The 25222-nt window shown below is 33.0% G+C and overlaps 1 protein-coding gene across 1 annotated transcript in view; it reads left to right on the forward strand.

Annotated features, from left to right (window-relative positions):
- The window catches only part of garz (Sec7 domain-containing protein garz), a 49923-nt gene that overhangs the window by 20495 nt on the left and 4206 nt on the right, over positions 1-25222 (forward strand). Inside the window, exons 5-8 of the mRNA XM_072526316.1 lie at positions 9677-9957; positions 14192-14672; positions 16506-16757; positions 21414-21581. Coding sequence (XP_072382417.1) covers positions 9677-9957; positions 14192-14672; positions 16506-16757; positions 21414-21581 — 1182 coding nt within the window. The remainder of the gene's footprint in view (positions 1-9676; positions 9958-14191; positions 14673-16505; positions 16758-21413; positions 21582-25222) is intronic.

The raw sequence follows: 25222 nt of genomic DNA on the forward strand, positions 1-25222 counted from the left end.
TTTAACTTCCATCACTTTACTTTCTTATGGCTTCCGTGCTTTCATTTCCGCCTCACCTTTGTGTTCAATTCCGAAAATTATAGCGGTAACGATTGTTACTTAATATATTGGCTTACAGAGATTCGTACCTATGTCTAACATTTTTATATTAAATATTATGCTTATGGGTTTTTAGACACAATTGATTGTAATGATAATTACATTATTAATAACGTTTGACGTTTCGATTTCCACTCCGAAAATCGTTTTCAAAAAAGATATTTAAAAAATGGTGCGCAAAGTATAACAGTCAAGTAATTAAGTTGGGTTATGTTTTTCAAACATGTTCACTCACTGGGCCTCGATCTTGTAGGCCATAGCCTTCTTTTGGTTGACAGAAAATCTGAGGGTGGGGTTTTTGCATATGCATGGATTTTGCATGTTTGCATATCTGAGATTTGTCGAAGTCTTTATTCTTGATGTATGTTTCATGCTCATATATGCTGACTTTTAATAGTGTATACTAGTGTAGTATCAATCGCGATTGATTCGTTCGTTTTGATTAAATCACTTCAAAGTATTGAACGATTGAAATATTTCTAGTTCATAACGATCCGATCGTGCGGTGACAAAAATCAATAGATCGACCAGTGACGTCGCCGATCGAACCAAAACAAAATCCCACAGCCAATACCCTCGTTATTTTCGGTCCTCGGTCGTTCCTCACTTGCGACGAAGACCGATCGGCTGAACGCGTTCGTTTAAATGATTACCTACTAAATATTGAATTAAGAATTGCGTTTAAGGCAGGAACTTAGCTACAGACCGGGAGTATTGGAAGTGGAAAATATTCTATCGGGTCCCAGCGATTACTTTCGCTTATGTCGTTAATACACTCTGGGCCAAAATTAACCACTGTAATAAAAGGAGGGTATGGTATGGTAAAATTCGGTTAAGGGGAGGAAGGATCACTCCCAAAAGAATAAAACCACTAAAATAAACCACTGTAATAAACTCGTCCTATATGGTTAATGCGATTTACCTCTGCGAGCGTATTTGAGGCATACTGGTCCACTAGTTCGAATTGGTCGTGATTTCGCCCTCGCGGATTTACAAGAGGGTAGGAAAAAACAGGATAGGGGCTGAAGGATACTTCGATGCAGGCCCTGTAAAGAGTCAGAGGTTATTGGTTTGCGTTAGAAGCCGGGAAGATGTACAAAGCAAAAATGTGTTCTCTTCTAGTCTCTATCTAACGTTAAAAAAAAACAAGCCACTTTCAACTTACTATGTATTTAACAAATCGTAAATTTACAACTACTACACAAGATGTACAAGAAAGCTAGTATTGGTTATCAAGTTTTGCGAAGTTACTAAGGGAATCAAGAGGCGGACAACCTACTATTAATTGTTTCCCCAAATAGTTAGTATATATTGTTCGTTACCTTAGCGTACTTAGGCCCTAGCTAACGAATACGCCTTATAGTCCAAACTGGAATTCAGGAACAGTCTGGATGAACGCTGGCATTTTTAAATCACAAACAATAAATAAGCACTAAAATTTCAACTTAAACAATATTCGCTCACAATGATATAAAATTACAATTTTAATTGTTAATTTTAATTACAAATTTAATTTTAATTACAAATTGTTCAAGAATTGTTATTAACACGGAAACAGATTTGTAACAATGTCGTACAACGGCTATATGTCAAAAATCAAATTTAGGAAACAAACTGTCACAGGTAATGTAAACAAAACAATAATAAAAGTGGTGGGGTTAATTTTGCTGGTGAGTTAAATCGTCTATATTGATGAAAAACATGGCTAGTTGTTAAACTACCTAACTTTTGTATTATTTAACATAAGTGAGTGAATCAAAAAACAAAATGTTGAGAAAACATGAGGCTATAGTTAGGTTTTAATTTCAATATTTTATAAATGCTAGAATATTCCACAGGGTGATGCAAACTTCAAGAAAAAAACACAGCTTAATTCGTACACCCGGTATAAAATGAAAATTTACCTATTTAGCAACCTTATTATTATAACGATATTGTCAAGATATAAGGCTAAAATATATTAAAAAAATCACTTAAACCCGACAACAGGTTTAGAGATTTAAGACATCAAAAATTACCCATTTTTAAGGTAGCCGGTTAATTTTGGCTCAGAGTGTAGTTAGTAGGTAGTTAAAATCATAAATGACAATAAATATTTATATTTGGATGCAGCACATATTTCTGTATAAATTTATATATAAGTTCTATCTTCTCGAATAATTTCTTAAGAATCTGTACGAACTTAAATGTTAAAAGATATATATTTAGATAAAATTAAACCTGATATTCCAATAATTTAGGTGAAGGTGAATACACATATGAAATACCGTAAGCAATGCTCTCGGTTTTCAGTCGATTTAGCTCAATCAATCGGTTACTCGTTATTTCTTTTAAACGGCAACCTAACGTATTGAAATGAACGAACGATTGAAATCATTCGATCGTATTCGGAGTCTGTCACTAATTCATTCGGTCCTCGTAAAATGAACGATTGACACAACACTAGTGTAGACCTTAAACGAGCGGCGCAGAACCGCGTATATTGGGTGCAGAAATTACAGGAGACCAAGGCTCAGTAGCCTTAGACTGTAGCACAACTAGAAGAATAAAATGCTCAAAACGACCTCATAATTCCTTTTATTAATTGTGACTCTGAAGGTAGAAGCTTTCCATTGTATTTATTTATTTATTATTACAGAATATTTTCAAAGCAAATTTATTTAGTATTTATTTGGTGTATATTACTGAGATGCAATAAATTGTTCTTGAGATAATCTGCCAATCAAAGATGCTATGTCTGTCACGATATATATATATATATATATTTATTTATTTATTATTATTATATATATATTATTTATTTTTGTCCAAGTTTTATATTGGTCCACTATTTCAAATGCAGTTCAAACAGACATATATTAAATTGTATGTTCCGTTTTAAATTCGTTCAATCTGTGTATATATCTATATATATATATATATATATATATATATATATATATATATATATATATACATATATATATATATATATATATATATATATATATATATATATATATATATGTATATATATATATATATATATATATATATATATATATATATATATATATATACACACAGATTGAACGAATTTAAAACGGAACATACAATTTAATATATGTCTGTTTGAACTGCATTTGAAATAGTGGACCAATATAAAACTTGGACAAAAATAAATCCATACCCGGTGATAGACATTGTATAAAATATCGTTCAACTATCTGTCTCCTTTTAGGATGCACCTATAGCGCCTCCCAAAGTTAATGTTGCCAATCGCCGTGTAATAATCGGATTTGCGGATCTTTTTGAGAGTTATATCTTCTTCGTACCTTTAAATAAATCGGATATTTGCCTATATTTTTCAATGTATTTACCAATCTACTACAACAGACTAATAACAAAAATAATAATGGTTTGTAGTTATTTCCTTTCTTTCCTGTAAATATTTTATGGTTAACACCTTATTTGAAAAACATCTAGAGGAATGAGATTGGCAACACCGCTCAAAATATTCATCTGACTGCTTAGATAAAGGAAAGAGGAGCTTGCCTAATAGTCGGAGAGATAGAGCCGAAATTTTGAACTGATCAGTAATATGACATTTCTCTATTGGAATATATTCATTGTAACTGGGTTAAGACTTTGCCTTACAGGCGGACGCCCCTCGTGGTACAGGGGGTGGCTATACAGGGATGAAGTTGTCATTTTTTCGGAAAAATTAACGATCGATAATATGGCTGAAAATTTGCCCAGAGTAAGATCTTGGTATAACTAGACGAAATCCCAAAGGGCGGACGCGAGAGTGGATACATAAGGGGTGGCGGACAGGGGTGAAGTTGCAATTTTTTGGGAAAAAATTAACGATAAGTAATATGTCCGCCATTTTCATGGCTCATTATTTAGCCCCTAAAAACTCTAAATCCAAAAGGGCGGACAGCTGGGTTGGTACAGAGAGCCATAAAACGGGGTCAAATGTACCACTTGCTTGCGCATTTTAGGTCTCGGTAACAATTTTCAAACTGATTTTATTATGATATTTTTATACCGATTGATTTGAAAATTTGTATGCTCACTTCTGTTACTATTCTGAAAAGCGTCAAGTAGAGTTTTCCTCAAAATTTTCCAAAAAAATTTCCGTAAATGAAAATTTTCGTAATTTTTTGAGGTAAAATCTAATTTGTAGAATCCTTTCGATTTTCTGTAAGTTATACCATGATTTTTTTCCAAAAATTTTCAAACGATTTTTCCGATAAGAAAAAAAAAATTAGAAAAACTTTTCTAAATCATTTGATAAAACTCTACGTCATCGTTTGAATCTTTTATAGAATATTTTGTAGTTTTAAAATGATATTATGATAATGTTTTTTTTTCAAACAAAAGTCATAATTTCTTTACAAATCACATTTTTTTCTTAAATATAAATATTTTACGAATTAATTTTTAATTGAATAAATGTTTGATATTAGACTGAAAAACAAAAAAAAATATTTTCAATATAATAATCAATTGAAATTATCTACTTATCTTAACGATAAGTAATATGTCCGCCATTTTCATGGCTCATTATTTAGCCCCTAAAAACTCTAAATCCAAAAGGGCGGACAGCTGGGTTGGTACAGAGAGCCATAAAACGGGGTCAAATGTACCACTTGCTTGCGCATTTTAGGTCTCGGTAACAATTTTCAAACTGCAAACATGCAACTTATACTGCCGGTTAAATAGTGAAAATCTGACATAGTCTACTTTTCTTTTTGGAATTGTTCTCGTTAATCCTGTTCCATATAAGTGACATATGAAAGTTTCTAAGGTTTCAAAAACTTCATTACAATCGAAGTCACTTTCACCAAGTTGGATAAAAGCATCTTGATACTTATTACATTTAGCGCATGCGTCTAGAATTACTGATCTGAATGGAACGCGCATCATTATTATTTTAATATTTTAAAATAATAATGACGCAAAATTAATGTCCAATCAGAATTTGTAAAATTATAATTAACTAATGAAAAAAAATTCAATCAATTTGAAAGTTAAAAAAAATATTGAAAATATCTACAAAGTAAATTTCAAAACTTAAAAAATTGATAATTCCACTATTAAATTGATTTTTATTAATAATAATTTGTAAAATGTTAAAGGAATTCTAGAAATTGAATTTTACCTATTGATAAATAGAAATAATATATTTTGTATTTGATTATTAATGTAATAATAAATCAAATTTTTCTTATATCTGAACAACCATTATTTATGCAATATAAATTTAAAAACCTTTTTATTGTAATAAAAAATAAGTAAAATTACTATTTGTTATACCGAAAATATTCAATAGTTAACATTATAAAATTACTTTAATTTAATAAAATTACTTAACCGGTTTCATAATTAATTTTTATCAATCATCAGATAATTTCAATTGATTATTATATTGAAAATATTTTTTTTTGTTTTTCATTCTAATATCAAACATTTATTCAATTAAAAATTAATTCGTAAAATATTTATATTTAAGAAAAAAATGTGATTTGTAAAGTAAATATGACTTTAGTTTGAAAAAAAAACATTATCATAATATCATTTTAAAACTACAAAATATTCTATAAAAGATTCAAACGATGACGTAGAGTTTTATCAAATGATTTAGAAAAGTTTTTCTAATTTTTTTTTCTTATCGGAAAAATCGTTTGAAAATTTTTGGAAAAAAATCATGGTATAACTTACAGAAAATTGAAAGGATTCTACAAATTAGATTTTACCTCAAAAAATTACGAAAATTTTCATTTACGGAAATTTTTTTGGAAAATTTTGAGGAAAACTACTTGACGCTTTTCAGAATAGTAACAGAAGTGAGCATACAAATTTTCAAATCAATCGGTATAAAAATATCATAATAAAATCAGTTTGAAAATTGTTACCGAGACCTAAAATGCGCAAGCAAGTGGTACATTTGACCCCGTTTTATGGCTCTCTGTACCAACCCAGCTGTCCGCCCTTTTGGATTTAGAGTTTTTAGGGGCTAAATAATGAGCCATGAAAATGGCGGACATATTACTTATCGTTAATTTTTTCCCAAAAAATTGCAACTTCACCCCTGTCCGCCACCCCTTATGTATCCACTCTCGCGTCCGCCCTTTGGGATTTCGTCTAGTTATACCAAGATCTTACTCTGGGCAAATTTTCAGCCATATTATCGATCGTTAATTTTTCCGAAAAAATGACAACTTCATCCCTGTATAGCCACCCCCTGTACCACGAGGGGCGTCCGCCTGTAAGGCAAAGTCTTAACCCAGTTACAATGAATATATTCCAATAGAGAAATGTCATATTACTGATCAGTTCAAAATTTCGGCTCTATCTCTTGGACTATAAGGAAGCGATAGGTGGTTTGAGAGCATAATAACTCCTTGTTTACTCTAGTTTTCACAGTGATTCTAGGCAACCTATTTGGGAGGAGTTTTGACTTGTTCTTGAATGAGTTCAGAATCCAGCAACCCGCTGAAGTATTGGATTTTTATAATATAATTATTTGACAACCTTTTGTTGGCCAACCACCTAGAGCGCAGTTGAGCCGAAATACATTGATTTTGTATGTTCCGTTTTAAATTCGTTCAATCTATATATATATATATATATATATACTCCAGTATCAGATCGGCTCTTATTTCTTCAATTACAAACAAACACAAGTAAACTAAATATCATACAGATCTATGCACCTACTGCAGATAAATCCGAGGACGAAATTGAACAATTCTACGAAGAAATCAATCAAGTATTAAAATCGACGAAACCACGAGACATTACCGTAATTCTAGGTGATTTTAACTCAAAAATTGGTAAAGGAAAAAGTGGAAAACATGTAGGAGAATACGGACTCGGCAAAAGAAATGAACGAGGTGACAGACTACTTCAATTCTGCCAGGAGAATAACATGATTGCATCTAATACATTCTTCAACTTACCAAAGAGAAGACTTTATACGTGGAAATCACCCCAGGACAATGGCGAAAGAATAATTCGAAACCAGATTGATTTTTTACTGATAAACGAACGATACAGAAACTCCTTAAAATCCGTTAAAGCTTACCCAGGCGCAGATGTCTCTTCAGACCATAACCCTCTAATAGCGCAAATGAGTATTAAACTAAAAAGATTGGAGCAGAAAAGAAGAGCAAATCAGATAGACGTCAGTCATTTATGTAACCTGGAGGTAAAGGAGAAACTGCAAAAATGTATTAATAATAATCTCAAAATACTTCATGAAAAAGAAACATCTCAGCCAACGAACAACATAGATAAAAAATGGCAAAACGTAAAAATGGCGATAACAGGTCCTGTGAAGAAAATTCTGACTAAAGAAAAACCAAAAAGAAAGCAAAGGTGGATGACTGATAAGATCCTTCTTCTCATGGACAATCGGAGAATAATGAAAGGAAAAAACGAACAGAGGTATAAACAAATACAGAAAGAAATCAAAATAGAAATCAGAATAGCAAAAGAAGATTTTTATAAAAGAAAATGTGAAGAAATAGAGCAATTGCAGGCAAAACATGATATTTTTAATGTACATAAAAAAGTGAAAGAACTTGCAGGTACACAAAAACGTAAGCAGCCAAATACCCTGTATAATGTCAACGGAAACATAATAACAGAACTAGAAGAACAGTTGAAGACATGGAAAAACTATATTGAAGAACTCTTTGCAGATGATAGACAACAATCTGAGCTAAGTAACATACAAGGAGACGAAGGTCCAGAAATAACGGAAGAAGAAGTAATGTACGCACTAAAAAGAATGAAAAATGGTAAAGCCCCAGGTCCAGATGAAATACCAACGGAAATCCTTAAACTAATAGAAGAAGACTCGATTCACATTTTAGTTAAACTTTTCAATAGCATTTATACATCAGGACAAATACCACAAGAATGGCTTTTATCCACCTTTGTTACTATACCAAAAAAGATAAATGCCAAACAATGCAGTGATTACCGTACAATCAGTCTGATGAGCCATGTACTGAAAATATTTCTGAAAATTATACACTCTAGAGTACACAGAAAACTGGAAATGGACATCAATAATACCCAGTTTGGATTCAGAAATGGACTTGGAACAAGAGAGGCGTTGTTTGCACTGAACGTTATGTCTCAAAGATGTCTTGACATAAATCAAGATGTATTCATGTGCTTCATAGATTACAACAAGGCCTTTGATAAAGTGCGGCATGATCACCTAATCAGACTCCTGACAGAAAAGAATTTAGATAAACGAGACATCCGACTAATAGCAAATATGTACTACAATCAGAAAGCAGTAGTGAGAGTAGAGAATAATACCACTGAAGAAATTGAAATAAAGCGAGGTGTGAGACAAGGGTGTATACTGTCACCAACCCTGTTTAATCTCTATTCCGAAGACGTAATGAATAGAACACTCTCTGAGCAATCTGTAGGTATTAAAATAAATGGTGTTAGATTAAACAATCTGAGATTTGCCGACGACACCGTTCTGATCGCAGAAACACTTGAAGAGCTACAGACATTGGTAAATAAGATAGCAGACTGCAGCGAAGAATATGGACTATCTTTGAACATAAAGAAAACTAAATTTATGGTAATATCGAAATCAACACAAAATGTTCAAAATTTATATTTACACAATGAAATTATCGATCGAGTTAGCAAATACAAATATTTAGGCACTTTTATAAATGAAGACAACGATAGCTCAGCAGAAATCAAAATAAGAATAGAAAAAGCCAGATCCATATTCACTAAAATGAAGAGAGTGTTCTGCGGAAGAGATTTGAGCCTTGAAATGAAACTTCGCCTGATGAGATGTTACGTACTTTCTGTGCTGTTCTACGGAATGGAGTCATGGACGTTGAAGAAGATTGATACCAAAAAATTAGAGGCATTTGAACTGTGGATGTATCGCAGAATCCTGAGAATATCATGGACCGAGAGAGTCACAAATGTCGAGGTCTTGAGAAGAATGAATAAAGAAAAGGAAGTCATATTTACGATCAAAAAACGAAAACTGCAATACTTGGGACACATTACAAGAGGCGAAAGATATGAACTGCTTCGAATAATTATGCAAGGGAAAATAGCAGGAAAAAGGTCCATAGGAAGAAGACGAAACTCCTGGCTAAAGAATCTACGGGAATGGTATAGCTGTAGCAGCAACGAATTGTTTCGGTCAGCAGTTTCGAAAATACGTATAGCCCTGATGATCGCCAACCTTCGGAACGAAGATGGCACTTGAAGAAGATATATATATATATACATATATATATATATATATATATATATATATATATATATATATATATATATATATATATATATACTCGTAGTATGAAAGAATATATATTCCATAGTTTTTTTTTGGATTTGGCAAATAATGCCACTTCCTTCTTCTTATAACACCTGGTCTAAAATCTGGATCTATGGGTGAATCACTCTCTTCTATTATATAGTTCTGTTTCCTTGGATAGTCTTTTAGTAACCAAAAATAAAAAAAAATTAAAACATAAATACGTTATCAGCTATCTTCTAAATCAATGTCTTATTCTATATTATATTTTAGGATTCGAAAGATGCGCCTTTATCGCTGCAAATCTCAATATGTCGACAAATTTGGATATGCTCATTCTCGGTATTTGTAAATTTACTGTGTTTTACAACCAACAGAAACAGAACAACATTGTGGTTCAATTTGGAATGAACAGCAAGGCGCAGTTGGCCCTTAGGACGGTATTTTTCCTAATTCATCAACACGGAAACACCATGAGGGATGGATGGAAACACTTATTTGATCTCTTGTTAGCACTCTATAGCAACGGACTGTTGTCAAAAACCTTTGTAGAGGTAAGATTCGAGAGAAGTATCTTAAGCCGTTGTAAAGTATTTATCTTTTTAAAATCTTGTCACACAAAGTTTGTCACACAATTCTTAAGTTTTTGTTTAATTACAATTTATGAATCTATCGCTAAAATCAGAATCTCCAAAACAAGTTTGTGACTAAAATTTATAAACTTCGGACTCATTTATGTTATTTTATTACAAGAAATAAAAAATGTTGGCAGTCAAATTCGTGTATTAAAAATGCATCAGAAAATTCTTTATTTTAGATAATATATATCCAACCAAGATACAAACCAAATACATAGTTACTTTTCTCTCAAGAATATCGATTCATTTACTTTGTAAATAATAAAATTCCGTTGCACCGAACAGTTGAGTTGAGTTTTAAAGTTTCGTTACTCACGCGTACTTTGTTGTGAATAATTTCTTCTTTTATTTCATTTCTCTTTACTTTAGCCGAATCGTGCCGATTAGCCGAATCGTGCCAATTAGGCTAGTGTATGTAAATGAGTAAAAATGGATGAGGGGAATGGATGAGTTGGAAACAAGACAAGGTGGCCTATGTTTAGCAATCGACGTTTGAGTTTAGATGATTTTGTTCTCCGGAACGTTGTTTATAACTAGAATTTGAAGATGCTCCTGCTAAAAAAGTTGTTGAAAATGCAGGAAACATTTTGGAACGAAAAATCGACCCTACATATCTCTATTTTTCAATCGTATACCCTGAATATCCCGGGAAGTATTATATCGACAACAAAATTATTCGCAATTAAATTTTCTATCAAAAAACCGCTTTTTCTTGATTTTTTTTTTCAAAATAGGTGTATAGGTATAAATTATACTATTAACGAAAACGGAGTATCGAGATACAACCATTAACTCTACCAACAGGCATCGATCTCAGAATTAAACTTCAGAGACTTTGATGTCCTGGTCATGTAGTGAGAATGGAGACCGAAAGATTGCCAAACAGAGCCCTATATACTTAAATGCAGGGCGCAAGACCAAAAGGGCTTCAGAAAAGATGGAAGCATGAAGTGGCAGCGAACGCGCAAAATTTGCTAGACCTGAGAACGAGAACGGAACGGAACTAAACGGGAGAAAAGCCATATCTAAATTTCGTAAAACTAAGAGCGGCATTCGATACTGTAGACAGAAGAACGATATTTAAATGCTTAATAAATTTAGAAGTACCATGGGTACTATGAGAAAGTATAAAACACTTACATAATACTTATAGCAGAAGTTTAACTGAATGGAGAAAAGTCTCAAATGCAAAAAGGTACAATGCAAGGAGAGAGCTTAAGCCCGTTATGGCACCAATACAATAGTCGGACATCAAGGTAACTTTTTGTATACATGGAAGGGTGGATAGTTGTAAACTATTCTATTTTATGTAAAATTTTTCGCTGAATACGAATATGAAGATTCCCTACCTCAAAAAGTGGTACCAATTTTTATAAACAATGTTTTTATAAATAAATTTTTAAATTTGAATATTTTAATTTACAACTAGTCCCATTGTAAAGTACAGATAAAAACACATTAAAAATGTGTTATAAAAAAATATAAAATATAAAAAGTTTATAGTTAAAAAGTTATTAAAATTTCAAAACTCCAGAAATCGAAGAGTTAGTCCGACCTTTAGTGCTCATACCTTTTTATATGGTGTATTTTCTTTAAAAGCTGTGCATAAATATGAAGTTTGAAACTATTTCGACAATTTAGTATTGATAAAAATGGAAGAATCTTTCTTTTTCATTGAGATACGAAGCAATAAACAAAAAGCTTTTGCCCGTTGCAGAATCACAAGCAGAACCGGGCGAGTACGTGTTGACACATATTAGACAGTAGCCATTTTAAAATTTCAATAACTACTGGTTGCAGGCAACTATTTATATATAGCATTTTGAAATTTATTTTAGCTGCACTTTAGGATGGGACTAGTTGTGAATTAAAATATTCAAATTTGGAAATTAAAAAAAATGTTTATAAAAATTGGTACCACTTCTTGAGGTAGGGGACCTACCATTTAGGGTATTCAGAGTATTCAGAGTATTCAGGTATATATATATATATATATATATATATATATATATATATATATATATATATATATATATATATACCTGAATACCCTGAATGGTAGGTGAGAAAAGGAGTAAGACCGTTAATCCAATATAAATTAAGGATCTCTCGAAGAGTGGTGGGTTTTTCTGTCAAAAGGTGGAGAAAAAGACAAAGAAGGTGGCTACTTCATCTATTTATTTGAAGACGTTTCGCTATCTAATCAGAAATCATTATCAGTTCATCTAAAAAGAGTAATATGAAAAATCAAACATCCATAGAGAGGTGAATACAAATGTGTTACCTCAAAAAGACATGTAGCAGTCAATGGTATAAAATGTAATAAGACATTAACTAGTTAAGTTGTATAAACAATCAATTGAAACTAAGTACAGTTTACAATTTAACATAAACTTAGAACAGCAAAAGAAACATGTGGTTATTATACATGTAATTAAAAAAAAATATATTTAAAAACAGTGTCCTTGAAGTCCAAACATGACAACATCAAGGCGAGTTACTAACCGCTAATGCATTGAAGCGGTAAATGTAAAGATATGATATAGTAAGGAGAAATTCTTGTCTGTACGAATCATTATATGAAAGAAACAGACGCTTGGAAACACCATTTTACTTTCAGTGAATGGCTCGAAGAAAACAATCAAACAAGTGAGGTCGATCCTTCCATATCATAATATAAGTGTCTAAGTTGTAGCTGTTTAGCCAGCCACAGGTACAGATTTAATTCAACTTCCACAGTCAAAGGTTCATAATACTTTGGAACTGAGTAATTTATAAGAAATATATGAATGAAAAAAAAGAAAATTTTATTTGAATTTATTTAAAAGTGAAAATGTGTACAAAAACACACCATGGGAGACAATTTTAAAGTAAAAAAACAGATAAAGCCTAGTTCTGCAATATTAATGCATGATAAATTTGGCTCAAGTTACTAATGTCCGTTCTCTTGTTCAGAGTGTTGGGGTGTTTCAGTATCGAACACATTTCCAAAACTGCCTTTTCACGAGATTGCGTTCGTTGCCAAGAATCTTAACTTCGTTAAAGTCCTTTTTGTGATTTGTGTTAATAGCATGCTGAGCAAGAGCACAAGTATGCTTGGATAGGTTAATATCACTGCGGTGTGTCGTAAGACGCCCCCTCAGTGATCTCCCTGTCTGACCGATGTAACACGAGTCACACTCACCTTGTGCTGAGTAATAGACTTCGACTTAGAAATAAGAAAAAACAAAAGAAAGCAACTGACATACTATGCATTACATAAAACAATATTCAGAAAGAAAAAAATAAATAAAAGGGTTAAAATTAGAGTTCTTAACTCAATTGTTGCCCAATATATTACATATGCTAGTGAAACATGGACATTATTGAAGCAAAAAGTGGCATAGCAGGTTCTACTGTAGACTAGCGCGAAGCTTCATACGATGTTTTCTATATTTTTAAAATTTAAATAATATTTTTAAAATTGAATAAAGTAATTTTATTATTTATTTATTAATTTTATAGATTTTAATAAAATTGATAAAATTTATATGTTGCATAACCGACTCTCCTCGTGGCGTAAATGGACTCTTCCAACTGTTTAATGTGACGAATATTTCGTAGAAAGTATAATTTAATATGTGCTGCTTTAAAAATCTCTTTCAAAGTATAGATATAAAAATTCAACTTAAAATGTTTTCCTAATAAGTCTTTTTGTCGCACGTTAATATTTGTATGTTAATATTTATATATATATTCTTGTATATATTTAGATATATTTATATGAAATTATTTTAAAACGAGAAGTGTCTAAATCAAAATTGAAACAGATGATTCAATATTGTTATTAATTGGATGACATTTATGACGAACGAATTGAACAAATGTGAGCAATGAGTGCAGATCGGAAAAACTGAAAAAATTGGATTTTAGTGTAGTTGAAGTTTCCTTTGGGTTTTCTTTTTACTAAAACATCTAAAACTGAAATATGTTTGTGTTGTCTACTTCTAGGGGAAAATGATATAGAGAATTTAGCAAATTTAAAAAATTTGTAAGTTCACCTTCCCATGACAAGTTCACACAAAAGTGTCATAATCATAACGAAACTACCACAATAGACAAATGTGTGTAGGAATTAACTCAGTCTTTATGTCCCTTTTTATTTTTTTAGGTAGAAGACTTTATTGAACCAAGTGGCAAATTAATTCTAGTCTACAAGGAAGCACCATCTGCGGCGAAGCAGGATACCGGTTTACTGAGTTCTCTTTACTCATACATGGTTTCCGCAGAAAATTTATCAAAAATACCGACACCAGAAGAGCAAAACTGTATAGATGCTGCTAAAGAATGTATAAAGGACTGTAATTTAGAGCAAATGATAACCGACTCCAAGTTTCTCCACGAAGAAGCTTTATTTGAACTCGTAAAAACTTTAATAGAATTATCTAGAGGTCCGGATGTACACGAAAGTGTGGCTTATGACTACAATGATAACGTTACCGTGTTCTTTTTGGAGTTATTGATCAAAGTTGTTATACAAAATAGAGATAGAGTGATGACCGTGTGGCAAAATGTACGGGATCATATATACACTTTAGTTATGAATGCATCTGTTTTCGATTTCCAGTTCTTGTTGGAGAGATCTGTTATTGGTAAGTTGAAAAATTTTACATTTTTAACAGTTTGAGTTCTGATACAGGATTCATTATAAAATATTTACAATTCGATGATTCTTTATAATACTCCGAATTAACTTCATTTACAGTTTCTTTTTATTCGATTTTACTACTATGAGGTAGATAATTGTTTTCGTCTCTGAAACTTCTGACATCCATTAAGTCTTTCAGCGATATATCGCTTCTGAGTTCCTGAGTCCTGAATTTTTTCGTCATTACGAGGTCAAACCAAGTAACGAATACTTAAGGAATGAATACTTAAAGTAACTTATACATAACTTTATAATTCAGAATATATGGCTGTCCTCTGTTACACCAATATTCTGGCTCTTCTGTGCCCTCCTCCTCTCTAGCACTACAACCCGGGATGGGTTTTCGCTAACAACAATATGCATCCACTTGCAATGGTCCATCATTAGTTCCACTGCTTGTTCCATATTTAGTGCGCGTAAATCTGCTGCAATATTGTCTCTCCACCACATCCTTGGTCTCTTTAGTGGTCGCTTTCCATTCGGGTTCTCTTCGTTGACCAGCTTTACGGACGCTGATCTTATCTCTTGACATAGTCAATCTTAGTCCATTTAATCTTTCTGTCTTTATTATTTTTATTATTCCTGGTTGGTTATATAATTCTTCCAATTCTCGTTTAGTTCTCACTCTGAATTGCTGTGAGGTATTATCCTTAATTGGTCCATATATTCCTCTTTCTGCGACTCATTAATCGGTTCTCATTTTGTTTTGTCATCGTCCAGGTTTCACATGCATACGTTAGTATACACATACCTATTCATTATCTTTTTTAGTGCAAACTAGAGCAGAGATTTCCACTTTGTGTTTCGTTGTTAATCTCTTGTGTAGTTTTGTTATTAGAGCCAGTACAAAATTGTACTGATTCATTGTCACGTTTTGCCCTATTCTGTCTTCTGTCCTTGTTGTATCCACATATTTTCTTTTACCTTTTTGTTGATTCGGAGGCCAAATTACCTTTGCGGCATTTTCAGTTTAATGAAGCTGTACTAATAGTTGTATTTTCCACTATATCCATATCATGGCGAAAGATAGTATAATGCGGGAACCCTGATTTCTAAAGAGGAGAGTTTTTCGTACGATGCTATCCAAAGCGATGCTAAAGAGGACTGGGGATAGGGCATCTCCTTGTTTGGGGCCACTATTTATTGTGCAGAAGGTCCGACAGTTTTCCTTCCTTACTGCTCTTCTAGATCCCTCTACACAAGCTTTTGTGGGATTAATTACTGTCTTCGGTATGCTTAGTTCAGCCATGGTTAATCAATTTTTCCTAAACCCACACTTTTAGTTTCCTATTTGATATTCTTTACATTCCTTTAATAGTTCCAATAGTATTAGGGAAAATACTTTATATCTTGATTTAGTAAGTGATATTTTTTTTCATGGAAGCCGTCTATTGTAAACCGGTCATACTGCAGCCTTATAATTGTACATCTTCCATTTATTCATGATACCCATTCCAGGATTCTGGAACCCTGTACCAGCTAATACAGGCCTATTGGATAAGTACCATATGTTTTGGTGTTACTTGGTAGTCTCCAAAAAGTTTTGTCACCTGCGATATAATGTCTCGCAGTCATGTAATATATGGTCGACTGAGCAGAAGACAGACAGAAAGTCAGACACTCTACTGCCTGAGCTTTCCGGCCTTATTATTATACATACACGGCATTAAACTTATGATGTACAACACTTGTTGAATTGCGCCTAATACAACCAAAATTTTATTATAATATTTTTTTTATTTTAATTCCATTTGTTAATAGCATTTATTTTTTATAGGCCTATTGCGTATTGCAATCCGTCTGATGAGAAATGAAGAAATGAGTCATATTGTTCTTCAGTCTTTAAGAATGCTACTGCTTTTAAAAAGCAGTACCCTTTCTAGGATATCACGGCAAATATCATTTGGTTTATACGAGCTTCTGAAAACGTCCGCACAGAACATTCACACCAACACCGACTGGACAATTATTTTCACGCTTTTGGAATGTGTTGGAGCAGGAGCTCAACCACCTAAGCCTGTTAGTTCAGGTATGATTTTCTGGGTATCAAGAATGTGTTTTACTTTTAATGCTAATTATGTATATTATATACCACTTACGCTATACATTATATAGTAATTGTATTGCCCTTCTTTTCTATTTATTTTTGAATGTAAAAGACGAAAATTACATATCCGTTAGTGGAAGCAAATTCTTAATTATTATATTAATTTAATCAAAAATCTATACTACAATCAAACAACGGCCGTACGGGGGGAAGATAGTGAGACAAACCAAGTAGAAATTCAAAGAGGAGTCAGACAGGGACGTCTGCTGTCGCCACAATTATTTAATGTGTACTCCCAACTAATATTTCATTAGGCACTATGGGAAAGAACTGAAGGTGTAAGGATTGGAGGGGGCATCATTAATAACATAAGATTTGCAGACGATACCCCAATCATGGCAGAAAATATAGACGATTTACAAATTATTGTAGAAATCATTAACAGAAAAAGCAAAAAGATGGGACTAAAAATGAATAAAGATAAAACCAAATACATGGTGATCTCGAAAATTCCTATGACAACATACATCTGACATTGAAGGGTACACCTTTAGAGAGGGTCGACAAGTATAAATACCTCGGAGCAAATATAAACTCGCAGTTTGATCAAGATAAGGAGATAAAAGTCAGTATTGAAATAGATTGAAAAGGATTTATAAAATACAAGTCAATGTTTACAAATAAGAAATTGAGTATGGCTATCAGATTGAGCTTTAGGGAAGTGTTTAAATAAGTGATCGCCAACTTTCGTTAGAAAATGGCAGAATAAGATGATCAAAAGTAAATGTTCATTTGTTTATACGTATCTGAAAATGTTTAAAAAAAGGAGTTTAGAAGATAATATGAATTAAAAACATCATCAATAAAGTAAAAACAACAATCTACATAGTTCGAGACAGAAGTAGAAAGGTGGATGCGTACTTAAGGCACTAGTGTTCTCACTAATTATAAATGAAGTAACAACGAAATGTAAGAACAAATAAAAAAATATGCTACTGGGAAAATAGAAGATGGTAATGACAACCTAAAAAAAGAAAAATAAGGTTTTTTTCGAAAACTATTCAATACCTTACGAAGAACGTTCTTTGGAAAGAAAGAGATACATAAGAAAGTGAAAACTCAAGTATATCAGAAACCCTCAATAACATATGAAAGTGAGTCTTGGGTATTATCAAATAACAACAAAAGAAAAGTTACTACTACAGAAATGAGATTTTACAAAAAACTGAAGGGTTCCCAAAACAGTGATACTAAACACCACGGTAATAACAAATTTAGGTGCGAAACTAATAGAAACTATTATAAGTAAGAGGCAACTTGGGTGGTTTTGTCATAGACACTGAATGAATGACAAAAGACTAGCAAAAAAGGTATACGACGCCAAAGGTAATAATAAAAAGGTACGAAGGACAAAAACATATTTGGAATTTTCATTTAACGATGAAATTACTACAAATAAAATGATTCCTTTCGATGGTGAAATGATTGTGAAAAGTAATAGTTGTATGTACCTAGAATAGATATTACAGAGTAATGGGAAAATAGACGGAGATGAATGCAGTAGAATTAAGATGGAAGTAAGCGAGCGGTGTGTTGTGTGACAGAAAAATTCCAATGGAGCTGAAGGTAAAATTCTATAAAACGGTCGTAAGACCAGCTATAAAGTACGGGAATGAATGTTGGGCAGTTAAAAAAAAAAAAGGAGGAACAACGAATGCATGTGGCACTATATTAGGGGAAGTCTAGGGGTGGCACCAATTGATACTAAAATAAGAGAGTATAGGTGAGGTTAGGATAGGTTAGGTTTGACCATGTTCAACCATAGACATATAATATAAGATAGACTGCTTTAATACAGTCACGTTCCTCTAGTGCGACAGAGAAAACTGACACAAAGCAGTCCCTGCATCCCTGTCTAACGGACCGGGTTTATCGACCACGTGATCTTCTCATTGGTTATTTATGTCAAGTGGTCGATAAACGCAAATTAGAAAGATATGCTGGGACTGCTTTGCGTCAGTTTTCTTTGTCGAACTGGGGGAACGGGCTAGTATAGCAACGATCAGTGTCTATCTTGTAGTATATATCTATGTGTTCATCGTCGAGAGGTTAATTGAAGAATTGCCGATCTGCGGGTTCCTGGGACGAGTAGGAGGGAAAGACCAAAGAAGCCCTAAGGCACAGCTTGGGTGGGACATATCGGTAAAGGGGATTGATATTGGTATGACCCAAGGTGGAAGCTTATGAAGAAATGTAATTAGGGGAGCCGCCCTGGTAAAATAAAGGCAAAGAAAATTATGATGACTCACAGCTAATAAAATGCATTAGAAATACATGAACACCGCGTGATTATCATTCCGAGGGCATATTTACTTGCTGAAAGATCATAAAATGGTGATAGAATAGAAGATGAGTCGTACCTTGTGTCTTTAGGAAGGATCTGTTTACATATAATCGGCTAGTGGATTAAACCTAAAAAATTGTTAATATTGTTAAATTTCTTGAAAATAACCATATTGAACACCAATAATATTACAGTACTTTAATACACTGACAACTATAAACTTCAAAACTCAAAATACTACTGTTACAATACTCCAACTGTCAACAACACATGTATTTTTTAACAGGTTGATTGCCAGGCGGTCGTATACGACCGACAGTTCAATAAGTGCTGCATGCCACGGCGGTCGTATACGACCGATTTGATACGGTCTGTGATATAGTTCCTGTTTTGCTAGAGATCGTGTAGAGAAGCGAAATGCTTGCAGTATTCGACCATTGTGGCATACAGTTGTCGTATATACATATCAGTTTTCATTTTGGCTGAATAGGGGAGACTAAAATGATATCGAAATTTTGACATATCTTTATTTCGAGTAAAATATATAAAACTATAAAAAATATCCATTACAAACTGAAATACATACAAAAGTTAAATAAGAACACAAAAGAAATTAAAAGTTATCGGTTATTTGGAGTATTTGTTGAAACAATCTAAACAAAGGTGTGGTTGACCTTCACAAGTGTCACAGTAAGTTACTACTTTTTTGACCTGATTTTTTGTTATGTTTCCCCGAATCTTCTCTTTATAACAACCTTTACAGTATTTCTTTATTTTATCATATGGTCCTTCTTTTTTCACCAAAGTATGAGTTTGCATCGATCTCCTTGTAGTTCGTATTTGTTGTTGTTCCCTTTCGGAATCATTCTGTGACTCAATGTTGTCTTCATAACTTAAGAGCGACTTTATTACATGCTCTCTAAATTCAGTTATTTTCATCTTTTTATCGGCTAGTTGGTTGAAAATAATGTGAGAATTTACGAGGGATGTACCAAGAAGAAACTATTATCTAACTCTAAAAATAACAGGAGCACAATTAACTTACTTGTCTTACTAACAATCAAACCTCTACTGATAAAATATTGGTCAAAACAACCACTCAACAAAATAATACTCGACAAGTCTCATCATGAACAGAACGACCGCCCGACCGACCGCTTGGCACCAGGGGAATAAGTATGCCGCCTACGCCCCGGCGGTCGTATTCGACCGCTGACCTATTTTTTCAAAAATTGGGACTAATAAATGAAATTGGTGAAATTTTAGTAATGGAAGTATTTCAGTTGGTTGCCAGATGCACTTTTTTCAACTTGGCACCATGGACTTTTTAAAACATTTTTATGTGGCAGTCAACCTGTTAAATCATATAATTATATTATGTATTTTACGTTTTGCAATGCCAATTTGAATTTGTCTCGAAAGGCTAAGACTGTCGCAACATGGAAAACAAAACAATCGTGTCTGTATATACTTTTAGGTCGATATTATTTTTATCTTTTTTCCTTAAATAAAAATAAAATGAAGTCCCCGTATTACAAGTACTGTATGGTACCTAAGCGTAAAAATACAAATATAAAAACGCCAAACAAATGTACCTATTCAACACAATGGAAAAGTCGGAAAATGTGGCTAAAATTTGATTTTCTTGACGGATGATATTCATTCTTTACAATTTTAGGAATATATTTTCGTGAAGATCATTTTGATGTAACTATACAAATGCAATTATGTAAGAAATATTTTACAGATTTGTCACTACAAAGCTTTAACTTCTTTTTATTATTTTTTTTAACTGATAATTTTTGCAGTTTCGCTATGTTCCAGGTTTGCCATCACCTTTTGCCAAAGTTATGGTTATATTAAAAATATATATTATTTCTAAAAACTAGAAAAGTCTATTGTTTAGGCCCTCTTTTTCTTGGATGTAAATATACTATAATTTTTTGTAAAGAGGGAGATATATTGATGGAGCTTATAATTTGACACGATAAATTTACTACTTTACCAAACGGGATAATAGATTAACTCTTCTTTTGCATATGTAAAATATGTGGACCGTTACCTACTAATCTATAGGAGAAAAAAACTTACGAATGTATGCTGAAAATTTGTCTTGTACTTATATTAACAGAAATTATGCAAGATGCTAACTTGAATATGATTCGATAAAAGGACGATATCAATCACTTTAATTCAAATACGTTCAGTTCAGAATATTACTATTTTAGGTATTAAGACTGTTTTATTAAATGAAATAAAAATCTTAATTTCAAATTTATGTATTTTTGTTTTAGCCGAAGAAACAGAATTGAAAAATAAATCTGATGGTGAAACTTCCGATAACCACGAGGAAGAGGGCACGCTCTCAGATTCAGAAGGAAGAAAGAGTCCGAAAGATAATACCCAGCGATCACAAAGTCCTGTGAGTGTCGTAACTTCGCCTGTTGGAACTCCAAATACAGGTAGTTAGTTTATTATAATATGATAATATAAACGTAAAATGAAATAACCATTCCTTCCTGACTTTCTTCGTTAATTACCATCTAATTGGTATATTCATGACCATCAAAGTTAAGTTGTTATCTCATTTAGCTTCGTAATTCCATGTTCAAATGCATATTTTTCCTTATCATCATCACATGATTTGAGCAAACTCAAAAATAATCTACGAACCATACCAAATACTTGAACTATCACCGTTGCCATTCTTTATTTACATAATCCAGCAGTATAGAAATCAACAATGTTCCTGAAAAGTAGTAAATCGATCTTTCCAGAGGATTTCGTTGAATATCTCCTTGACTTTTTCTGTTTCTTGTTTTGAATAAGATAACTTTGTTAACTTATCCAATTCAGTACGAATAAAAATGGAATTATTACAGAGATCTAATGTTAAATATTATGTTTATATGGGATTAAGCCACAATAGATTGTAATGAAAATTACATTTTATAAGTGTTATTTGACGTTTCGATTTCCACGCTGGAAATCGTTTTCAAAAAAAGATTATTCTAAAATAGTGAGTTGTTATTATAACCAATAGTTGGTTGTCGCTTATTATAACCAATAACCAAAGTCAAATAACAATTAAAAAATGTAATTTTCATTACAATCAATTGTCGAATAACTCCATATAAACATACTATTTAACTTAGACATATCACAAGAAAACAGCTTCAGAACCTTTCTAAAGATCCAATGATTTCAAATTCTCTAATTCATACATCTTCTTCTTCACGTGCCATCTCCGCGACGGAGGTTGGCAATCATCATGCCTATTCTGATCTTAGATGCTGCTGCTCTGAATAGTTCAATTGATGTGCATCCGTACCATTCCCTCAAGTTACGCAACCATGAGATTCTTCTTCCTACACTTCTCTTGCCCTGGATTTTCCCTTGTATAATCAATTGAAGTAGGTTGTATCTCTCATTACGCATAACATGCCCCAGGTATTGCAGCTTTCGTGTCTTGATGGTTTCCAATACTTCCATTCTTTTGTTGATTCTTCTCATGACTTCGTTGTTTGTTACATGCTCGGTCCATGATATCTTCAGGATTCTTCTATACATCCACATTTCAAATGCTTCCAACTTTTTAGCAGTCGACGCGTTAAGTGTCCATGCTTCTATCCCATAAAGCAGAGTAGAGAAAATATAGCACCTTGCCAGCCTAACTCTCAAGTCCAATTTTAGTTCTCTTGCACAAAGTACCTTTCTTATTTTATTGAAGTTTGTACGTGCTTTCTCTATTCGAACTTGGATTTCTTTGGAGTAATCGTTTGTGTGATTAATTATTGTGCCAAGATAGTGGTAGTTTTCAACTTGTTCTAAAGCACTACCGTTAATTGTCAGACTTTCACCATTATTTTGGGTTTTTGATATCTTCATAAATTTGGTTTTCTTGGTGTTTATTGATAATCCATATTCCTCTCCATACTCAACTATCTTGTTCATTAGCTTTTGGAGGTCTCGGAGGTTGTCTGTTATTATGATGGTATCGTCCGCATATCTAATGTTGTTAATTGGTGTTCCATTGACCTTGATTCCTGCTGTTTCTCCCTCAAGAGCTCTTTTCATAATTTCTTCAGAGTATGCATTGAATAGTAGTGGTGACAATAAACACCCCTGTCGCACTCCTCTTTTAACTTCGAACTCTTCTGATGTGTGTTCATTAATGCGTACGTGTGCCTGCTGTTTATAATATAGATTTGTTATAATAATTCGAAGGTCATTGTGTTGTATTTGTTTTGCTTTGAGGATGTCCATTAGCTCTTTGTGGCGGACTTTGTCGAAAGCTTTGTTGTAGTCTATGAAACAGACGTACATATCTTGGTTCACATCCAAGGCATCTCTGGATTAGTACGTTGAATGCAAATAGAGCTTCACGGGTACCTACGCCATTACGGAATCCAAATTGAGTTTCTTCAATATCCATATCAAGTGTTTTGTAAATGCGTTTATGAATGATCTTTAAAAAACAATTTAAGTGTGTGAGACATCAGGCTTATGGTACGGTGGTCGGTGCATTCTCTAGCATTTTTCTTTTTTGGGAGACAAATGAATGTTAAGGTCAACCATTGGTTGGGTATGTCACCCGATTGATAAATTTTATTAAAAAGCTTTAAGAGGACATCAATGTACTCATTTTCTATTATTTTAAGGATATCAATAGGCAGTTGATCTGGTCCCGGGCTTTTTCCGTTTCTGGTGTTCTTTAGTGCATACATTATTTCTTCCTTTGTAATTTTCGGCACTCGTTTCTCTGTCCTCAAAAGACAAGTCTTGTGGGTTTCCTTTTTCGTCGTCGAAGAGCTCTTCCATATACTCTTCCCATCGTTTTAGTTTTTTGTCAGTCGTTATCATAGTATTTCCATTTTTATCTAAAAGAGTTGTGTTGTGGTTTCTTTTTTTGCAGTCCTGCCATTTCTTTAACCTTTTTATGTATGTTGAATAGGTCGTATTTGTTCTAAAGATCGTCTATTTCTTTACATTTTTCCTCCTAGTAAGTTTGTTTTGTCTCTCTTATCTTTTTTCTGATTTCGTTGATTTTGTAATTGTGACTGTCTTTTTCTTGGCTTGTCTTCGTTGTTCTATCATGCCGAGTATCTCGTCGGTCATCCAATTGTCTTTTCTTTCGTGTCGGTTCTTTTAATATCTCTTTGCATGGAGCGAGGGAGGCAGTTTTTTAGTGTTTCCCATTGTTCGTTTATCTCGTAAGTGTTAATATCTAATTTATCAAAGTTTTCGTATATTTTCTGTTGAAGTTTCTGTTTTCTGTTTTCATACATACGTTTACCTTAACTTCCGTTTTATTCAGAACTCAGTCCAACAATTCCCGCAATAATAATACGCATCTTCTGTGCGAAGATGCAGGTGTGTTTGTCCTTACACTGTAAATACCTAAATACTAACACCTTAAAACGGTGTAAAAAACTTGCCTACGACAGCTGATTTACGAAATTAAGTCGTCTTATAATTTATGTGCAAAAAAAACTAGACAACTTGCGACTAGCGCGAACAAGAGCTTCGAGCTCACCCAATGCTGGATTCGAACTGATCTCAACTCGTTCCCTTGAATAATGCTGGGCCCATAACCGTTGTCTTAAAATTAAGAAATAGCCCCCTTGAACCTCGACGTATATGAAGGATCTGTTTACCATTTCGCAACCTTCATCTTCAATGTCAATAAATGGCATGTAAAAGTTTTTTTATTAAATTTTTCCACATTTGTAAGCCACAGTAAACGCCAATTACAGTGAATGCGAGTTGGGGAAGTGACCTATTTTCGTCTTAAGTTACAATACATAACCGAAGTTGCAATCTACATAACCGAAGGTTCCACAATCGTTTTGTAAATCCTGATTTTCGTATTCCTGGATATTAACTTAGATTTGATCATTTTGTTTAGTGCTCCTACAGCTTTACTTCTTTTAGTAATTGATTTTTTCTATTTCAGTATCTTTGTAATCGTCACTCCAAGGTGTTCGAATTGATCCACTTTTTTCAAAGCAATATTCTCTACTTCCGTTACTTATTCTTAGATTATCTTAGGGCTCTATTTTCATCTCGCTCTCATTTCAAAGTATTTTCTTTTATTTTCGTT

Source organism: Diabrotica undecimpunctata, chromosome 3, assembly GCF_040954645.1.
Source record: "Diabrotica undecimpunctata isolate CICGRU chromosome 3, icDiaUnde3, whole genome shotgun sequence".
Lineage (NCBI taxonomy): Eukaryota > Metazoa > Arthropoda > Insecta > Coleoptera > Chrysomelidae > Diabrotica > Diabrotica undecimpunctata.